The sequence below is a fragment of the Pimephales promelas genome, chromosome 23 (assembly GCF_988280905.1).
Source record: "Pimephales promelas chromosome 23, fPimPro1.hap1.1, whole genome shotgun sequence".
Lineage (NCBI taxonomy): Eukaryota > Metazoa > Chordata > Actinopteri > Cypriniformes > Leuciscidae > Pimephales > Pimephales promelas.
Genome location: NC_142791.1, coordinates 29,237,496 through 29,257,166, shown reverse-complemented (window position 1 = coordinate 29,257,166; position 19,671 = coordinate 29,237,496). Strand labels below are relative to the sequence as shown.

Here is a 19,671-nt window from a genome sequence, read left to right as displayed (position 1 = left end):
AATCTCAAACCTCACCGATAGAGGCCACTAAAGAAAACATACAGCACCTTTGAGCAAAAAAGTAAAACAATTGCTGCGTCCCAATTCGCATACTATCCGTCCTAAATAGTATTCGAAAATAGAATTAGTGCGTCCCAAATCGTAGTATGTTGAAATGAGTGTTTCAAAGATAGCCGAATGGTCTACTTTTTCCGGTCAGAATCCGAAGTGTAGATCGATGCACTCTAACGGCTGATATTGCCCACAAACCATTGCGCTTTGGACAAGGATTCGGTTAGAGAACTACAAACACGAGTAAAAAGTGTTTAAAAACTACAGACACGTAGTCGATACGGAGATCGCGCGAGTCCCCGCGGTTGTGTAGAGAGGTTTAGATAAAGAGCTTTGAGTGATTAATTATCAGTATCTAACCTGACGAAAATGAATTTATTCAATGTTCTCCATATTATATTGCATTTGCAGCAGCATTGTGAACTTTAGTAAAGACACGTTTAGCCATTACGTTTGAAATGCATCATTATATTCAATTTGCAAACACGAGGAGAGCATGAAAGACCCACAACTGGCAGATGAACGTGCTCTCCGAGACGGTAGGAAATAAAATTAGATAGAATGGAGGATTTTAACTGTGACAAGATGATTGACAGGGCAGTTTACGGTGACAGGATGATTGACAGGGCAGTTTACGGTGACAGGATGATTGACAGGGCAGTTTACGGTGACAGTATGATTGACAGGGCAGTTTACGGTGACAGTATGATTGACAGGGCAGTTTACGGTGACAGGATGATTGACAGGGCAGTTTACAGCACGCGACAGAGCCGTCCGTTAAAGATGACGTGATAGTACGTCCCAAAGCTTGCCTACTCTTTTGCTACACACTCAAAAGTATGTACTTTTTCCTCACAAAAAGACTACATACTTTTAGGGTGTAGTATAAGTAAGCGAATTGGGACGCAGCAAAAGATCAAACTATTCTTGGGGAAGTCAGCCAGTACAGGTCAGAATGACAGGAACACAACACTAGGGTTAGGAACGTTCAAACACGCTCGTTTTCATCATCGGTGGAGAAAACTGAAGGTGAGGAACACATTACGATGATCATCAATCTGACTGTGGAGAACCGCCACACACACACGTCCAGAGCGACTGAGGTCATGTGATGAGGGTCACGTGACTCACCGGGATCCGTCGGCCTGCGCTCCACACTCCATCTTGACGGTGATGCGAGCGAGGGGCGGAGCCAGCCAGTCCTGCTGATGCATTCTGGGGCTGAGTTTGCTCTGGCTGTATTCAGCGGAGGCCGTCATGTCCGCTTTAGGGAGAGACGCTCCGTACGAACACTGGAATAAAGCTGGATCCTCACTCACCACCGACAGCGCCTCCTACAGGACACACACACACACACACACTCAATGTCTCGCCGCTTGAAGCTCGTTTCTGTCACGGAATAAACAATAAAAACTGTCCTTTCTTTTTTCCTTGCGAGTATATATCACACAATTTTGAGAAAAAAGTCAGAAATTTTATTTTTTTGTGCTGTACATCATAGTGTAACACTGGCTGTTGATTGGATGTTGAGATGTGGGCGTGGCTCTAAAGCTTGCAAGGGCGGAGCTTAAACGCATCAGAGAGAAGTGTGTTGTTTCAAGACCTAGTTATGATATTCTGATAAACACTATGAGGTCTATAATATATGCATGAATCAATCAATCAAAATAACATTTATAACATGCATTAAGAAAACATACATTTTCCTCTCATGCTGACTTCAAAACAATGAGCAACAAAATAAGACTTGGTTGCATTTGATCACTATAAAGATTATGGGAGATTAAGATTTGATAACTTCTGTCCTACAGTAACTTACCAAAACCATCACACACACACACACACACACACACTATCAAATTGTGCAAATACATATACAGTTTGCTGCAGATTCTGATATTTACATGGACGAATATGTAAATCAATGAGATATTTATAACAAGTAAAGCAGATATTGACATAAAATGCACATAAATCAAATAAAAAATCTTAGTGAGATTATATTTACATGCTTAGTTTTACGATCTGTAGTTTTAATGCAATGAAATAAAATAATTACTCAATGATAAATAATAAACCTTCCTCAAAAGCCTGATGATCATATTTGATACTCATGATTTTCATAATATGCTAATCGATGATGATAATCAAGCAAACCTGCTTCAGTCCAGCTGAAATATTACTGACAATTTCAAAGTGATTCTTACGTTAACTTGATAATATCAGCGCAGATTTGACAGCAGAAAGACTCGAGCTGAAGGAGGACGTTTGTACTTTTAAGAGTTTTACTGGATAAAAGAGTGTAAACTATCAATCAGACACAGAAGGACTGGAGGAGATCGAGAGGTTTATCAGACCATGTGGATCATTCACAGGCTTTATAAATGATCTTTATAGGGGTAAAGACGAGACGAATGTAAAGAGTTCCACAGAGAAACACCCAGAGTTACAGCGGCCGCTCCTCTGGGGTCAGCGGGAGGAAGAGGAAGTGATGTAGGAAACAGATGAACCTGCAGCCGCTGATAAAGCAACCTTCACACCTCCTCGTCCTCATCATTAGTTATTAACTCAGGGGCCGCTCGAACAGAAAACTGTGCTGGTGCTAAATAAGAAAAGGATCTCCCGTCTGCAGTCGATTTTGATGTTCTAGGTAGGGTTACTATAGCTAACTGGCCGCAGTTTCGAGATCGCAATAGATGTGAAGGACTATAATGCGTTAAGAGCTCGCTCAAGTACTGGAGATAAACCATTCAGTGCTTTATAAGTAATCAGCAATATTTTAACATGTATACGATGTTTAATAGGCAGCCAATGGAGTGTTGACAGAACCGGCTAATATGGTCATACTTCCTGGTTCTGGTAAGAACTGGAGCGGCTGCGTTTTGGACTAGCTGGAGTTTGTTTATTAAGAGTGCAGGACAAACACCCAGTAGAGCATTACAGTCATCTAGCCTTGATGTCACGAACTGTCAATGAGAGCATATGGCGTAATTTAGAGATATTTTTAAAATGGAAAAAATGCGATTCTACAGATACTAGACACGTGACTTTCAAATGAGAGATTGGTAAGAGCACACACACACACACAGGTTCCTAACTGACGACAAAGACTTGACAAAGCAGTCATCGAGTGTTACAGTATTATGGGTTATTATGTTTTGTCCAATAATTAGAATCTCTGTTTTTTCAGAATTTAGTAGCAGGGAATTACTAGTCATCCAGTGTTTATATAAGCTCTGCATTACGTTAATTTAGTGAATTGGTAAGTTTTGTTAGGTTTTGAAGAAATATACAGCTGAGTATCATCAGCATAACAGTGAAAGCTAATGCCATGTTTCCTAATGATATCTCCTAATGTAGCATGTACAGAGTGAATACATTGTGATGGATAAGACATCTCTTCATTTACTGCTTCAAACTGATAACGGTCAGATAAATATCATTTAAACCATGCTAATGCGGTTCCACTAATTAGGCATCAAACCCCTTTGTCAACAGTGAATGTGTGAGCAAAATCTCATTTCCGAAACATTGATCCTCATTACCGAAATGGCATTTTCATTACCGCAACATGTATCTTTTTTACAAATTAAGTAATAAATAGATAATCATATTTTGTTTTAAAATGTATATACATATTATACAACACTACTTATTTAAGGTCTGCTACATAAAAAAAATGCATATATTATCTTTTAGTAAAACAGTAAAATAAATTGTAAATCGTATGTTTCGGTAATGAGAGAAATTACAAAAAAATAATAAATATGAAAAAGTAATCTCTTCAGAGTTTTACATAGCTTTGAGCATGAGTAAAAAGAGTCTACTTTAACATTGGCCAAAAATACAAATTTTTAACCATATATTTAATGTAATGTCATATTGCGGTAATGATAATTTTTTATGGACTGTATGTAAAAATGTAAATAATTACATAGGAAATCATTTTTAAAATCTTCTAAAAAAGAATGGTTATAGTAAGTTCAGACCTTAATCTTATATGTACAAAAATAAAATTGGCTTCAAGGGCATTTTTTAAATTCTGATGCTGGACTCCTCCTAAATCTGGATTTCGTAAGAATCACCCTAATGCCAACATAGTTTTCTATTCTATTTAAAAGAATGTTGTGGTCAATAGTGTCAAATGCAGCACTAAGATCGAGTAACACTGATAGAGAGATACGACCACGATCGGATGATGAGAGCAGATCATTTGTGACTCTGATGAGAGCTGTCTCGGTACTATGATACGGTCTAAATCCTGATTGAAAATCCTCGCAGACATCATTTCTTTCCAGAAAGGAGCACAGTTGTGAGGATACTGCTTTTTCCAGTATCTTTGACAGAAAAGGTTCGAGATCGGCTGTAATTGACTAATTCTGTACGATCAAGTTGCAGTTTTTGAACAAGCGGTTTAATCATAGCCAGCTTAAAACTTTTTTGTACGTATCTAGTGACAAAGACGAATAAATGATATTAAGAAGAGGACTAAATTGGACACTGAGCCGAACACTAAAGACACTAAAGTGAACTGAATCCACATCTCCTCCTTCATCAGATCCAGCTGGAAAACATCAGCATTAATAAAGCTGTCAGAGCACAAGTGTGTGGAAACTCCTGTTCACTCTGGCTCTCAGAGCGCCAGCGAGGCATCAAACACCACCGCCAGAAACTGGCCAATCACAGACAGCAGGACACGCCCATCACAGGCTCTCAGCCAATCAGAGGGATTGAAAGAGATAAAACACAATCAACATTCAGAGATATTATTGATCTGACTGCACAGACACTATCAGATGAAAACAGAGCCAGAACTGAGTTGATCTGAATAAGGACTGTTGTCTTTTACAGATGCTTTACAGCATGATCTGCATTTGACTGCAACATCAACACTCTCATTAATCTGAACTGAATTAAATAAACATCGAATTGAACTGAATCAACACTGAACTGAATGAACACCAAGCTGAATCGAATCAACATTGGAATGAATTGATGAACATTGAATTGAACACAATCAACATTGAACTGATCTGAATCAACATTGAACTGAACTGAATCAACACTGAATGAACTCAATCAAAACTAAACTGAATTGAATCAACATTGAAATGAATTGATCAACATTGATTTGAACACAATAAACATTGACCTGATCTGAATCAATACTGAACTGAATTAAATCAACACTGAATGAACTCAATCAACATAAAACTGAACTCAATCAAAACTAAACTGAATTGAATCAACATTGAACTGAACTCGATCAAAATTTAACAAAACAGAATCATCACTGAATTGAATTGAATCAACATTGAACTGAACTCAATCAACATGAAACTGAATTGAATCAACATTCAACTGAATGAACACAGAACTGAACTGAATGAACACAGAACTGAATTGAATGAACACAGAACTGAATTGAATGAACACAAAACTGAATTGCATCAACATTGAAGTGAATTTAATCTACACTGAATTGAATTCAATGAACACGGATTTGAACTGAATCGACGCTGAAATGAATTGATCTGAATATTGACTCTGTTGGCTTTCAGAGCTGCTTAACAGTAGAATCTGAATTTGTCTGAAAGTGCTGAATTGTGCAGCATCAACACAGTCATTGAACTGAATTGAATTGAGCTGAATAACGATTCCACACCGCACTAACTGAGGCTCTTCCTCTGTGTTTCTGTCTTGTTTTCAAGCTCAAATATCGAAACATTCTTAAATCAAGACACTGGAGAAGCAGCAAAATGAGTAAAGACATTTTAAGAACAACTTAAAACCAAATGTGTTTAAAAACAACGTGTCGTGTAGAAAGTGCTGTAGAAATAAGCGGACTTGATAAACAGACTGCGAGAGTTTGAACGAATAAAGCCTGAGCATACTTAAACGGCAGAACACCGAGTGAAATAATCGTCTTTAAGAATAAAGCAGTTTCTGTGAAGCTCAATGAGCGCCTGGGTTTATTCAGACAGGAAGCGCTCTGACATCATTTCCTGCATTCCTGACAGCACGGGATAACAGGGGCTGGGAATGGAAAAGAGGAAAGAGCCCATCCGTCGACATTCGTGAGGGAGGAAGACGCCCATCGTTAACACCACATTAACCCCAGATCCTTGACTGAAGCCTCAGCCAATGACGTGCGAGCAGGGCGGGGCTATCCGTTTGACTGACAACTCAGTCAGAAACAATTCTTGTGACTAAAACAGAATGATGTTGTAAACAGGAAAGGAAAGATCAGCTCGTTTGATGTTTGTCCATAAACCTGACTCTCAAATAAAGGAAACATGAAGAGAAACAGAGAGAAAAACAGAGATGTGATGAGATTCACAGTCAAACATCTGTGCGAATCATCAGCCGTCAAACACGCGTCTGTTTACATGATGATGCGATTATGAGCCGTGCACTGCTTCTTAAAGGGACAGTTCACTATAAAATCCTCATTCGGTCATCATTTACTCAAGTCGTTCAAGCCTGTTGGGTTTCTTTCTTCTGTGCAACACAAAAGAAGATATTTTTAAAGTCTTGTGTTAAAAAAATCCAGCTTTTAATGTTGTTTATGTGTGTGTGTGGTGTTATTAATCCACTTTAACACACACCATGTGTAAGTTGATAAGTGGACAGCATTGCTGAGTATTTCCTCCTTAAAACTGCAGTGAACCAAAGACAGTCTCAAAAACACGCTTTGAAATCGCTGGTGTTTCTGACGTCACAAACCACCTTGTGACCAATCAGATCAACGTGTGATCGTGAAGAGAATAGAGTTACCGAAGAGAATAGAGTTAGTGAAGAGAATAGAGTTAGGGAAGAGAATAGAGTTAGTGAAGAGAATAGAGTTAGGGAAGAGATTAGAGTTAGTGAAGAGAATAGTTAGCGAAGAGAATAGAGTTAACGAAGCAGAATAGAGTTAGTGAAGAGAATAGAGTTAAGGAAGATAATAGAGTAGTGAAGAGAATAGAGTTAGTAAAGAGAATAGAGTTAGCGAAGAGAATAGAGTTAGCGAAGAGAATAGAGTTAGTGAAGAGAATAGAGTTAGTGAAGAGAATAGAGTTAGGGAAGAGAATAGAGTTAGTGAAGAGAATAGTTAGCGAAGAGAATAGAGTTAACGAAGCAGAATAGAGTTAGTGAAGAGAATAGAGTTAAGGAAGAGAATAGAGTTAGTGAAGAGAATAGAGTTAGTGAAGAGAATAGAGTTAGTGAAAAGAATAGAGTTAGTGAAGAGAATAGAGTTAGGGAAGATAATAGAGTAGTGAAGAGAATAGAGTTAGTGAATAGAATAGAGTTAGCGAAGCAGAATAGAGTTAGTGAAGAGAATAGAGTTAGTGAAGCAGAATAGAGTTAATGAAGAGAATAGAGTTAGTGAAACAGAATAGAGTTAGTGAAGAGAATAGAGTTAGCGAAGCAGAATAGAGTTAGTGAAGAGAATAGAGTTAGTGAAGAGAATAGAGTTAGTGAAGAGAATAGAGTTAGCAAAGCAGAATAGAGTTAGCGAAGCAGAATAGAGTTAGGGAAGATAATAGAGTAGTGAAGAGAATAGAGTTAGTGAAGAGAATAGAGTTAGTGAAGAGAATAGTTAGTGAAGAGAATAGAGTTAGCAAAGCAGAATAGAGTTAGTGAAGCAGAATAGAGTTAGGGAAGATAATAGAGTAGTGAAGAGAATAGAGTTAGTGAAGAGAATAGAGTTAGTGAAGAGAATAGTTAGTGAAGAGAATAGAGTATGTGAAGAGAATAGAGTTAGCAAAGCAGAATAGAGTTAGTGAAGCAAAATAGAGTTAGGGAAGATAATAGAGTAGTGAAGAGAATAGAGTTAGAGAAGAGAATAAGACACTCAACTGAAGGTAAAGAAACGGGCAACAACAGTAAAATCCCCAATTGAGCAGGTTTAGTCCAGTCATCAACTCAACTCGTTTCTCTCACATCTGAACAATAGAAGTTTCTGCAACAGTTTCATAACCGACGTTTGCATCATTGATTGTGTTATTCTGCCGTTTATCACATACAGCGCCGTGGAGATAAAGCTGACTGCACTGAAACTTCATAAAGTTAAGACCAGCAGTAAAGACAATAAGAGATGACGAACTGGCCACAGATTTGAACAGAAATTCTACAATATTTCAGAAAAACTCTATGATGAGCAGAAACCGTTCTTCAGCATTAGTTAGTCAGCACTCGCTCCGCTCTAACGAGACTAGCGAAGCGAAGCATCTTACCTTGATGGTGCTGGCCATGGCGGAGCAGGAGCCCGTGCTCGTGCGCGCGTGTGTGTGTGTGTGTGTGTGTGTAGCGGATGAGATTGTGCCGAAGCTGGAAGTGAAGTCAGCCTGAGCAGGAAGAGCTTTCTATTGGTTCTGGACGCCGAGCTCGAAGAAACAGGATATTTGGGAGAGCAGAGATAAGCTGAAGTCAAACAATGATGTTTTTCTGGACGCTGTGTGTGTGTGTGTGTGAGACAGAGAGAGAGACAGGTGGAGGTGAGACAGGTGCAGACACACACACAGGATACAGATGTGTGTTACAGTGCTGCTCTGACCTCTGACCTCTGCCCGGTCCTCACTGTCTGAGAGCCTGTAAAGCCTGAGGGTCAAGATCTGATTTCAGGATTAGAGATTGTATTCTATCAGTCAATGTCATTACAAACATATGAGTGTGTGTGTGTGTGTGTGTGTGTGTGTGAGAGAGAGAGAGAGTGTGAGTGTGATTGTGTGTGCAAGAGTGTGTGTGTGTGTGTGTGTGTGTGTATGTCAGGTCTCATGTGTTTAGTGATTTCATCACATGTAAAATGTCTCACTGTGACTTCCTCATAATAACTGACATTATTCAAAAGCCTCAGCACAAAACACACACTCTCACACACACACACACACACACACACACACACACACACACACACACACACTCACTCATTTCAATACACTAAACGTTATCTGAGGGGCGACACTAGGCCCTTTTTAAGTTTCTAATTGGTGTTCGCTTCAGTCTTGTTGTAATCCGATTCAGCTCGTTCTTCATCTGAAATCAGTGGCGCCGAGCAGAGAGAGCGTCAGAAACAGAGGAAATTGTGCGTGTGTTCATCTGAGCCCATTGGTCGGTCACTGCTCGTCAATGTCAGAATATTTGAGATGACCAATCAAATCACAGTAGGCGGGCTTTACAGTACATTCACAGAAGCTGAGCGCCAATTTTAGCAGCACGACTCGACTTCAGTGCACGGGCAAGAGCGAGATTAAGTAGCTAAACTTATAACGTTAGATATTTGACAGTTTTTTGAGGTCATAAATGTTAAACGAATGATAAACAAAATATAATCAGGAAAACTAATATAGTTTCATCTAATTTCGCCCTTTTGAACTGAAATTAGGCATGTAACGTCAGCCTAATGTAATAATTCGTTTAATGTCATTGTGAGACAAGAAAGGTCAACAAATCCGTTTTCATCATGGAAGGTACATGATTAATAATGAATGTGTACATATTGAAAATATAATACAAATTGTAGCCTTTAGTAAATAAAAAGAGCTCAGCTTTAGGATGGGGAGAGAAAGATCACGATGAGGAGAGAGCAGCTATTGACAAATCTACTGACATAGTTTTAAAGTTATTTCATTTTCTTTTTGGTCTTCAAACGTCTTGAAATGCACATATCAGAGATTAAAAAAATGAACCCCCAAACCTCCACCTCAAATGTAGGACCTCTTTGATTATAAGCCCTGTCCACAGCCCTATAGGCATCAGAATCAGAACCAGAGAGCGCTTTATCCCAAGTGTCCTTTTTTTTACAAAAACGAAAAGCCTAAAATCAGTCAAAGCTCAACTTTAGGAGGGGAAGAGAAAAACAAAGAGAAAAAGAGTGTGATGCTGATGAGGAGAGAAAAGTAATCAGCTGCCCACTGACATGGTTTTATCAACAAACAAAAAAATTCCTTCAAAACATCTTAAAATGGACATAATAGTTCAGAGAATTCAACATTTTCTCTGGGAAACCCCGAACCCCCCTAACTACCACAAAACTCAAATTCAGGACTACAGACTATAAAGCCCTGCAATTGCATGGTAATGAAACTGAGCATTAGACCCTAAATTAAACTTTTACCTTGGTTTTTTTTTTTTTTTTTTTTTAACCATACCCTCATTGAGGGCTAAGCCCCCCTAAAAGGACAATCCTAGAATCGCCCCGGTTATATGCATGTGCACTGAATCATCATTCTCACAGATTCACATTTTTAAAAGTGTGTGTTCTCGAGCACAAACACTGATGTAATGTTTAAAGGTGTCGTGTTAGCGGCCTCTAATTAATAACTAATGATCTGAATCAATCAGAACTAACTTTATCTGGACAGTAACTTTATTCTAGATCTGCTGTAAAGCCCAAACACTCTCTGTGACTGTAATCTCCTGTTATCACTGTACAGCTGCTGTGAAGATGAAGGAGACTCGACTCACACACACACACACGAATCATCAATAAAAGCATGCACTGCAACAGGTGCTTCACAACTCCACCTGCATCAGACGAGAGCCGCAGTGTGACACAATAATATTCATATATTAATATACAGTATCGGACTACCGTCCAGAAGTTTGGACGGATCAAAGTTATATTAATGAATGTCCTCACATTAACAAGCAATACTGACATTAAAAAACCTTCAATGAAAATCCAACTAAAAGACTTAGAAAAATAAATAAATAAATAAATAATTAAAAAAAAAAAAAAAATATATATATATATATATATATGTATAAAGTTTTGAGACATTTTTAAAGAGCAGATAATATATTAAATTTTTCCATTAACAAAACGAGGATCAAACTCACGTGAAGATCATCTTGTGTTCGCAGTCACACAGAACCAGAGGAACTTCTGTCCCGATGCAGCACAGAACTCATCTGACCGGACAGATCTGTGTGTGTGTGTGTGTGTGTGTGTGTGTGTGTGTGTGTGTCACTGTTTGGCGCTCATCCTGCTGAGACTGCTGGATAACAAATGTCTGGAGATCTGCAGGTTTTCTGCACATGCTGAACGTGAGACTCCAGACTCCTCCATCACAACACACACACACACACACACACACACACACACACACACACACACAATCTCATCTCTACTGTCCACTTGACACTGTGACACAATTACTTACAAATATAATTATAAAAAATATGTCATTAAAGTTTGCTGGACAAGAACTGTGAGAAATATTTGTGTTACGCCAATGATTACAGTTTTTCTCCGTCGCTTTGGTGCATTTCTCACATCACTATTTACATTTGCACAACAGTTAGTTCAACCTCCACAACATTTAGTCATTTGTGCACATCATAGTAGCAGTTTCTCATTCCTTCCAACAAACTGCAAATGCTTTTGGACACGCATCAATTGCTGTCATACAACTCTCTGCTGGTTTATAGCATCATCATTTGCTTATGTCATATCAGTCCAAATGAACTATACTTGTGAATGTTGAATAGTCATTCCATATAAAACTAATAGTCCTCATTTCATTGCTTGAGTCATCACATACAAACATGTTAAACTAGTTGTCAAAATCCATCAAGCAAATTTTAAATTCCTAAATTGAACAATTTCTGGCAGGTGAGCCTCAGCTTTCACTGATGAGAAGAGATGTGCATGAATGATTTACAGTATATGTATGTTGTTTGTTCAGTTCCAGTATGTACTGGGATCTTGTTTCCAGTTGTTCTACCCAAAGGGAGTTTATGTTTGTTGTAAATAAGGGTGTATTTTTTCTTTTGCACAATGCTCTGAACAAATTAGAAATGCAAAGACTATGCAGTAAAAATGTGAAACATACATATTCAGTGTCTTGTACTCAATTACTGTACCTCACTAAATACAGTAATGGGAAACTTTACTGTAGTTTTCAAATGGCTGTGCAAATAGTTTATCGGACTGTCTTGAGCATTGTCAGGTATAGTGTCACCAAGATATGACTTTTTTTGCATTGTCAAACACTTACAGAGTAAACTATCATAATGAAAACATGACAAAGCCATTTGACTATCTTGTTCATAAACACTGGTGTTAGGACTTCATCTTGACCACACAGACACTTTCAATGACATGAATACTTGCTTTTGAGGAATGAGTTATCCATTTTGAGCAAGTGACACACTTTTGCAGGTTATCAGATAAGTTTTGCAGTTTGTACTAATTGTTTTGAGAAATGCATTAACTGTTGAGCAAATGGAAATAGTGATGTGAGAAACGCACCAAAGCGACGGAGAAAAACTGCAACATCACAGACACTGTCAGGTTTGCCTTTTATTTAAACATAATAGATGTTTTCTCCCGTCTGTTTACACTCCTTTAACACAGATAGATAGATAGATAGATAGATAGATAGATAGATAGATAGATAGATAGATAGATAGATAGATAGATAGATAGATAGATAGATAGATCTGTGTGTGTGTGTGTGTGTGTGTGTGTGTGTGTGTGTGTGTGTGTGTGTGTGTGTGTGTACCTTTTGAATGACTGGTTCTGCTCCAGTCTGGATCATTTCCGCCGGCAGACATCAGACATCTGACCACTGCAGCCTAAAACACACACACACACACACACACACACACACAGATAAACTCTTTCAGCATTAACACTGTTGGATATTGTTTTAAAGCCTGTGTGTTCAGCATGGGACAGTTATTATATTAGTTGTATAGCCAGTTAACACAATCCTGTCTATATCATCCAAATGATCAGATTAGAAACTGTGCAGTTGTGAAGAGATGAGTCTCCCATGATGAGCTGATGTTTGTGTGTTTAATGTGATGTTTGTGTGTTTAATGTGATGTTTGTGTGTTTAATGTGATGTTTGTGTGTTTAATGTTGGTTTTGTGTGTTTAATGTGATGTTTGTGTGTTTAATGTGATGTTTGTGTTTAATGTGATGTTTCTGTGTTTAATGTTGGTTTTGTGTGTTTAATGTGATGTTTGTGTTTAATGTGATGTTTGTGTTTAATGTGATGTTTGTGTTTAATGTGATGTTTGTGTGTTTAATGTGATGTTTGTGTGTTTAATGTGATGTTTGTGTTTAATGTGATGTTTGTGTGTTTAATGTGATGTTTGTGTGTTTAATGTGATGTTTGTGTTTAATGTGATGTTTGTGTGTTTAATGTGATGTTTGTGTGTTTAATGTGATGTTTGTGTTTAATGTGATGTTTCTGTGTTTAATGTTGGTTTTGTGTGTTTAATGTGATGTTTGTGTGTTTAATGTGATGTTTGTGTTTAATGTGATGTTTGTGTTTAATGTGATGTTTGTGTGTTTAATGTGATGTTTGTGTTTAATGTGATGTTTGTGTTTAATGTGATGTTTGTGTGTTTAATGTGATGTTTGTGTGTGTAATGTGATGTTTGTGTGTTTAATGTGATGTTTGTGTGTTTAATGTGATGTTTGTGTGTGTAATGTGATGTTTGTGTGTGTAATGTGATGTTTGTGTTTAATGTGATGTTTCTGTGTTTAATGTGATGTTTGTGTTTAATGTGATGTTTGTGTTTAATGTGATGTTTGTGTGTTTAATGTGATGTTTGTGTGTTTAATGTGATGTGTATCTGTGTGTGTGTGTCTGTGTGTGTGTGTGAGAGAGAGAGAGAGAGAGAGAGAGAGAGTGTGTGTGTGTGTGTGTGTGTGTGTGTGTGTGTGTGTGTGTGCGTGTGTGTGTGTGAGGAGTGTGCCTGTACGTGTGTGAGAGAGTGTGTGTTTGTGTGTGAGGGAGAGAGAGAGAGTGTGTGTGTGAGGTGAGTGTGTGAGTGTGTGTGTGTGAGGTGAGTGTGTGTGGTCTTATAAAACACCTCTAATAGTCCGTAAAGAAATACGCCACTTAGCATATTTTCAGCCAATTAGCCACGTGTGTGTGTGTGTGTGTGTGTGTGTGTGTTTGTGTGTGTGTGTGTGTGTGTGTGTGTGTGTGAGAGAGGCGTTTGGCCGACAGTCTGTTTATTCTCAGAGAATCGTCGCTGCCAGTCTGCGGTCAGCCGCTCCTCTCTTCTGATTGGACATGAGCAGTTCAGTGGGTGTGTCTGGAATAACATTCTCACACACTACGCTCACTCCACTATAGTGTGTAAGTGCAAATCATGTACAGTTTCTACAGAAACCACTGATTCTCCTGCTACACCAGCAGTAAATGTGAGCATGTTATAATGTATCCCACAATGCACTGTCCTGGACGCCACATTTACACAAACCTGGATTCAAAATTGCATCAATAATTAAACGACTGCATAAATGAGCTAAAAGTGGATTTCACTTGAGTGAATGAGTGTAGGCTACAGTGAGGGACTGTAGGCTACAGTGAGGGAGTGTAGGCTACAGTGAATGAGTGTAGGCTACAGACAGTGAGTGTAGGCTAAAGTGATGGGATACAGTGAGGGAGTGTAGGCTACAGTGATGGGATACAGTGATGGGATACAGTGAGGGAGTGTAGGCTACAGTGATGGGATACAGTGATGGGATACAGTGAATGAGTGTAGGCTACAGTGAGGGACTGTAGGCTACAGTGAATGAGTGTAGGCTACAGTGATGGGCTACAATGAGGTAGTTTAGGCTAGTACAGACAGTGAGTGTAGGCTACAGTGATGGGATACAGTGAGGGAGTGTAGGCTACAGACACAGTGAGGGAGTGTAGGCTACAGACAGTGAGTGTAGGCTAAAGTGATGTGCTACAGTGATGGGCTACAGTGAGGGAGTGTAGGCTACAGTGAGTGAAGGCTAGTGTGTGTTCCGCATGTGAGCTGATCTCTCAGTAAATGAGCGTTCAGTGAGAGTGTGTTCGGCTGCAGTTCCGAACGCTTCCACTAGAGGAGCACAAGAGTGACTGCTGCTTTCAGGACCATTAAACCTGTTCAGATCATGGCCATGATTTTGTTTGTGTTCACACAGCAAATAACAAAACCTTTAACAAGTTTCGTACCATTCCGATGAAGTAAAAACATTTTTTATAAGTAGAAATATTTGGTCAAAAATGACAGAAGAGCAAAATTCAAGATCCAATTCTAAGAGAAAAAAGACTTGACTTCTTTCCAGAATTGTCTATTTGCCTGTTTATATGATTATATTGCGAGACATAAACATGCAGTTCTGAGAAAAAAACTCGCAATTACCTTCTTCATTCTGTGGCGGAAACAAGCTTTCATAGATGAACGCCAACAAATAAGAACGAATCTGTCGAAACTTCCACTTGTCTTGAGTTTAAATGGAAAATACAGACTTTGTGTAAAAATGAATAAATAAAGTGAACACCTAAATATCGGGTCCCAGTCCACTCTGACCCACAGATGGAGAATCACACACACACACACACACGTGACACTGTAAAACACACACGCGTTCCGCTCCAAAATTAGCTTTCACTGCCTATAACAGCAGATTTACTGGCGGCTTTAATTTGCAGTCTGCAGGCCGTCACACAACACAACAGGACAGGACGAACACACACACTCGCGTGAACACACACACATGCTTTCAATCAGGCAGTGCTGTCTCGGTTTACCGCTCATTCCTCCGCGCGCCTGAAGCTCATTCCTGCTTCACCGGGAGCCGTGCGCGTTCACACGTGTCAGGGTGTGTTCCACTAAACACACACACTACACAACAACAAGCACACACAACCAGAGAGAAGTGATCTTCTGCATCATTACTCACATCACGCCACTACAGCAGCTGTATTTCTATAACAGATCGTCAACACGGCGTCACACACGCGTTATTTCTGCATGCTCTCTGAACGTCAAAACGTCTCGTTTTCTCTGTTTTTAAGTGAACCGTCCATTCCTCAAACTTTATGGGAACGTTCATTTTCAACATTCTCTGAAACAAGAGGTTATCCAACTAAAACATTTCAGAAGAAAACGTTCTGTGAATGAATGATGATGTATAATAATGCATTTGTTAGAGGAAAATAACAAACTTCAAATTCAATTTCAGCTCTACAGACGACAATCCTGTCATTATTCAGATCAGTTCAGGGTTTGTTCTCGTCTGATTCAGTCAAATCGATAATATTGAATATTAAGTGTCTTTTAGACTGATCAAGACATAGGAATATTAAAGCACACATTACATTAAACACAACATTACAGATGAAAACAAAACAAAAAAACTGTACAAGAAACAGTAATAATGGAATAAAAAAATGAAAGCCAGTGTGTTCTAGAACAACTCTGGACCCCGTTGACTTTCATTATACGGACAAAAACAAGCAAGTCCTACAGGACAACACGAGCGAGACATGACAGTCTGAACACACACTTCTCCACACACGAGATGCGCAATCTTACACGCGTATAATAAGTAGCTATATAACTCGTTCAGTCTTACTACTTCAAAATGTCACATTTAATTCAGTGTGTAGCTTTCTGTTTCTTTGAGATAATTTGTGAAATTTACTAGCAATTCTGAGTGCAAGTAAATCCTGTAAAAGTAAAACCAGATTAAATAACTATAAAAACTGCTGGTTTTGCAATACCAAAATAGATATAATAAAAGTAAGAACAACTGGGAAAAAGGTGGAACTGAGACAGGCTGACCCAGTGTTATTTTACTACAGACGAATAAATAAGGTTGTGTCAGACGATCTCGACTCTTTGACAACATAGCAAACAAAAGCACGTTCAGTCAGTGATTCATTTGCAAACAGCGTGAAGCCAAATACTGCAGCCGGCCAATCAATCTCTGTGCGGGAGAATTATTCATATCACAAGCAGAAAATATGGAGAGGAAATAGATCAAATATTTTATTTCAGCATCCTCCCTGTTTCAGATTAGCCAGATTTACAGAGAGAGAGAGATAGGAGAATCTGCAGATCAACGACTCATAAATCTCCAGAATCAGCCACATCACCAGTGGAACCATTCGAGTCATTCCAGACACAAGACAGGAGCAGACCTTCACGTGTTTTACTGCTCTAAACCACACTCAAAACACTCTCATATAGTTGTTGTTCACAGAAAATGTTCAATATTATATTACTTCAAATAATGCTTCAGCAGGAGGAGAGCCCATGATTCTGAATGCATATTTACACTCTACAGATGCATTATAAATGAGAAATATTCAGATGAAATTCAGAACAAATGCACTGGATTCACATGATCATCAAACCTACGATATATCGGTCGCCATGTCAGTATATGTTTGCCCGATATATTAAAGGCGATAAATATGTATCATTTCCTTCAGATGAGACTGTTCAACATGATGTAACAAACAAACGTTCTTCCAGGAACATTAACAGAACATTTGCTCTGGTCTTCAATAATGTTCTCAAAACACGACTTGCACATCATTCATGGAGCATTTATTTATCAAACATTTCAGTTGGACATTCTTCTGATGTTTTTTATTAAATGCTACTTTAGCATAGACCCCACCCACACCTACTGATAGACTCCGCCCTATTAGCATAGACCCCACCCACACCTGCTGATGGACTCCGCCCTATTAGCATAGACCCCGCCCACACCTGCTGATGGACTCCACCCTATTAGCATAGACCCCACCCACACCTGCTGATGGACTCCACCCTATTAGCATAGACCCCGCCCACACCTGCTGATGGACTCCGCCCTATTAGCATAGACCCCGCCCACAGTGAGCTGAACATGTTTATCTCCTCGCCGGAGTGTTCAACAGCAGTATTCAAGTCAGAAATGTATTATTTTTAAAGCTACTAATGATAATCAGTCAAAGTGAGTTTCTGATTTACTTTAGTTTTTTTGATTCATATTCACAGCATGTATAGCAGTAGGTTCTGTTGGGGGTGTGCGATATCGTCTGCGATATTTATCATAATTGTTGTTTTAATGATGTGCGCTTTGACATCATTGAGTAGGCTATAGTCTATCCCTCACACACACACACACAGAGAGATTAGACTAGTACCGGTGTGCATTTAGAGTGCACGCTTTCACAGCTCGATTCAGTTTTTATCTATATCATTTAGTAATAAATATCACAAGAGTGCAGTATTTCTCCAGATAGCAGCATGATAACAGAATGTGATATTGATTTTATACAAGTTTAATAAACAAGTTCATTTAAGTGACATGCATTTTAGACACCATATTGCCTGTTTTTGCTGTATTTCACGAACGGACAAACACACACACGGCGGGGTTTCCTCACTCAGTGAATCAGTGAATCTCAATGACTCGCTCATTAACAGCGACCCGCTGCTGCCCCCTACTGGCGGGTTCAATCGCACATATGAAGCATCTTTTCATTTTAAATATCAATATTCAATATTACAAACAAAGATAGATTTTGTTGATACTGCCTATTGTGTCTTATTTTTATAAGTGAATTTGATTAAATCTATGAAATTGACACAATAGATGATGCATGCATATAATTACGTTTAAAAGATCGCTTTATCGAGGTACAAATGCCCATATAAGGTAAAAATCTATTAAAACATATTAGAAAAGATACTTTTTCTGCATGTAAGTATGAGGAATACCAAAGCTCCACTTAAGTCTCTGTCCAGAACAGTGCTAAACATGCCAGAGTACCAACACACACACACACACACACTCTGCAAAATATCGTCTAATAATCATTATAGAGAAAATCCCAGAAAATAGTCAATACTGCACACCCTTAGCTTCTATATTACACTGGTGTCACTTTAATACACAGATCTAATATACACATGCAAACTCTTTTTCTGTTTACGTTCCCAGACGTGTGTTTTTGGCATAACCGTATGTGTATTTGACAGTTTAAGCACAATCAAGTGATTAAAATATCACTCTCTCTCACACACACTCTCTCTCTCTCTCACACACACTCTCTTTTTCTCTCACACACACACACACTCACTCACTCACTCACCCTGTCTGTCTCTCTCTCTCAATCTCTCACTCACTCTCTCTCACACTCATACACACTCTCACTCTCACACACACATACACACACACACACACACACTCACTCACTCTCTCTGTCTCTCACTCTCACTCACTCACACACACACACACTCTCTCTCACACACACACACACACACGCACACACACACACACACTCAGACTCCCTGCGGACTGATGGAGTTCAGCTTCTGCTTTTCCTATCACTGGACAGAGTTTCAATAATCCACTCACACTGACACACAAACAGCAAATACAAGCATTCTGATATCAGGCCATATACAGTATAATATACTAATATACTAATACAGCATCACCTGACCCTTGACCTCTCGGGTTCCGGTTGTCATCATGCGTCAGTGTTTTCTGACTGATGTTGTGTTATCAGAAAGCATTTCCACTATTAAACCAGCAGACAGAGACTTTTATTCAAGCATTCATCATGTCCTCAACACAGTGACGTCAGAGGAGTTCATTAATCTCTTCTAATGTTGCAGTCTGATAAACTCATGCACAAACACCAAAGTAAACGCTTAGAAGATACAGGATAAGTTTAGACTCGCGAGCGAGCGCACACACACACACACACACACACACACACACACGTACTAACATGAATATTAGAGCAATCATAAAGCAGCGAACTTCACCCGCACAGAACTCACCATATGACAGTCTGTGAGTGTCTCCGCATGTTTGAGTCTGAAGCGCGTCTGCGTGTCGAACTCTGA

At 39.0% G+C, this 19,671-nt stretch overlaps 1 protein-coding gene across 5 annotated transcripts in view; it reads right to left on the bottom strand.

Annotated features, from left to right (window-relative positions):
- erg (ETS transcription factor ERG) overlaps positions 1-19,671 on the bottom strand; it is a 40,115-nt gene extending 20,444 nt beyond the window's left edge. For 2 of the 5 annotated variants that reach the window (XM_039670290.2, XM_039670292.2), the window contains exons 1-2: positions 8,271-8,336; positions 1,183-1,385 (exon numbers count right to left, since the gene is read on the bottom strand). In XM_039670290.2, the coding sequence (XP_039526224.2) occupies positions 1,183-1,385; positions 8,271-8,288 (221 nt within the window). In that variant the 5' untranslated portion in view covers positions 8,289-8,336. Of the gene's footprint in view, positions 1-1,182; positions 1,386-8,270; positions 8,337-12,542; positions 12,616-15,177; positions 15,380-19,605 lie in introns of those variants that run through there. The other 3 variants (XM_039670289.2, XM_089126508.1, XM_089126507.1) reach the window with 3 other exon arrangements.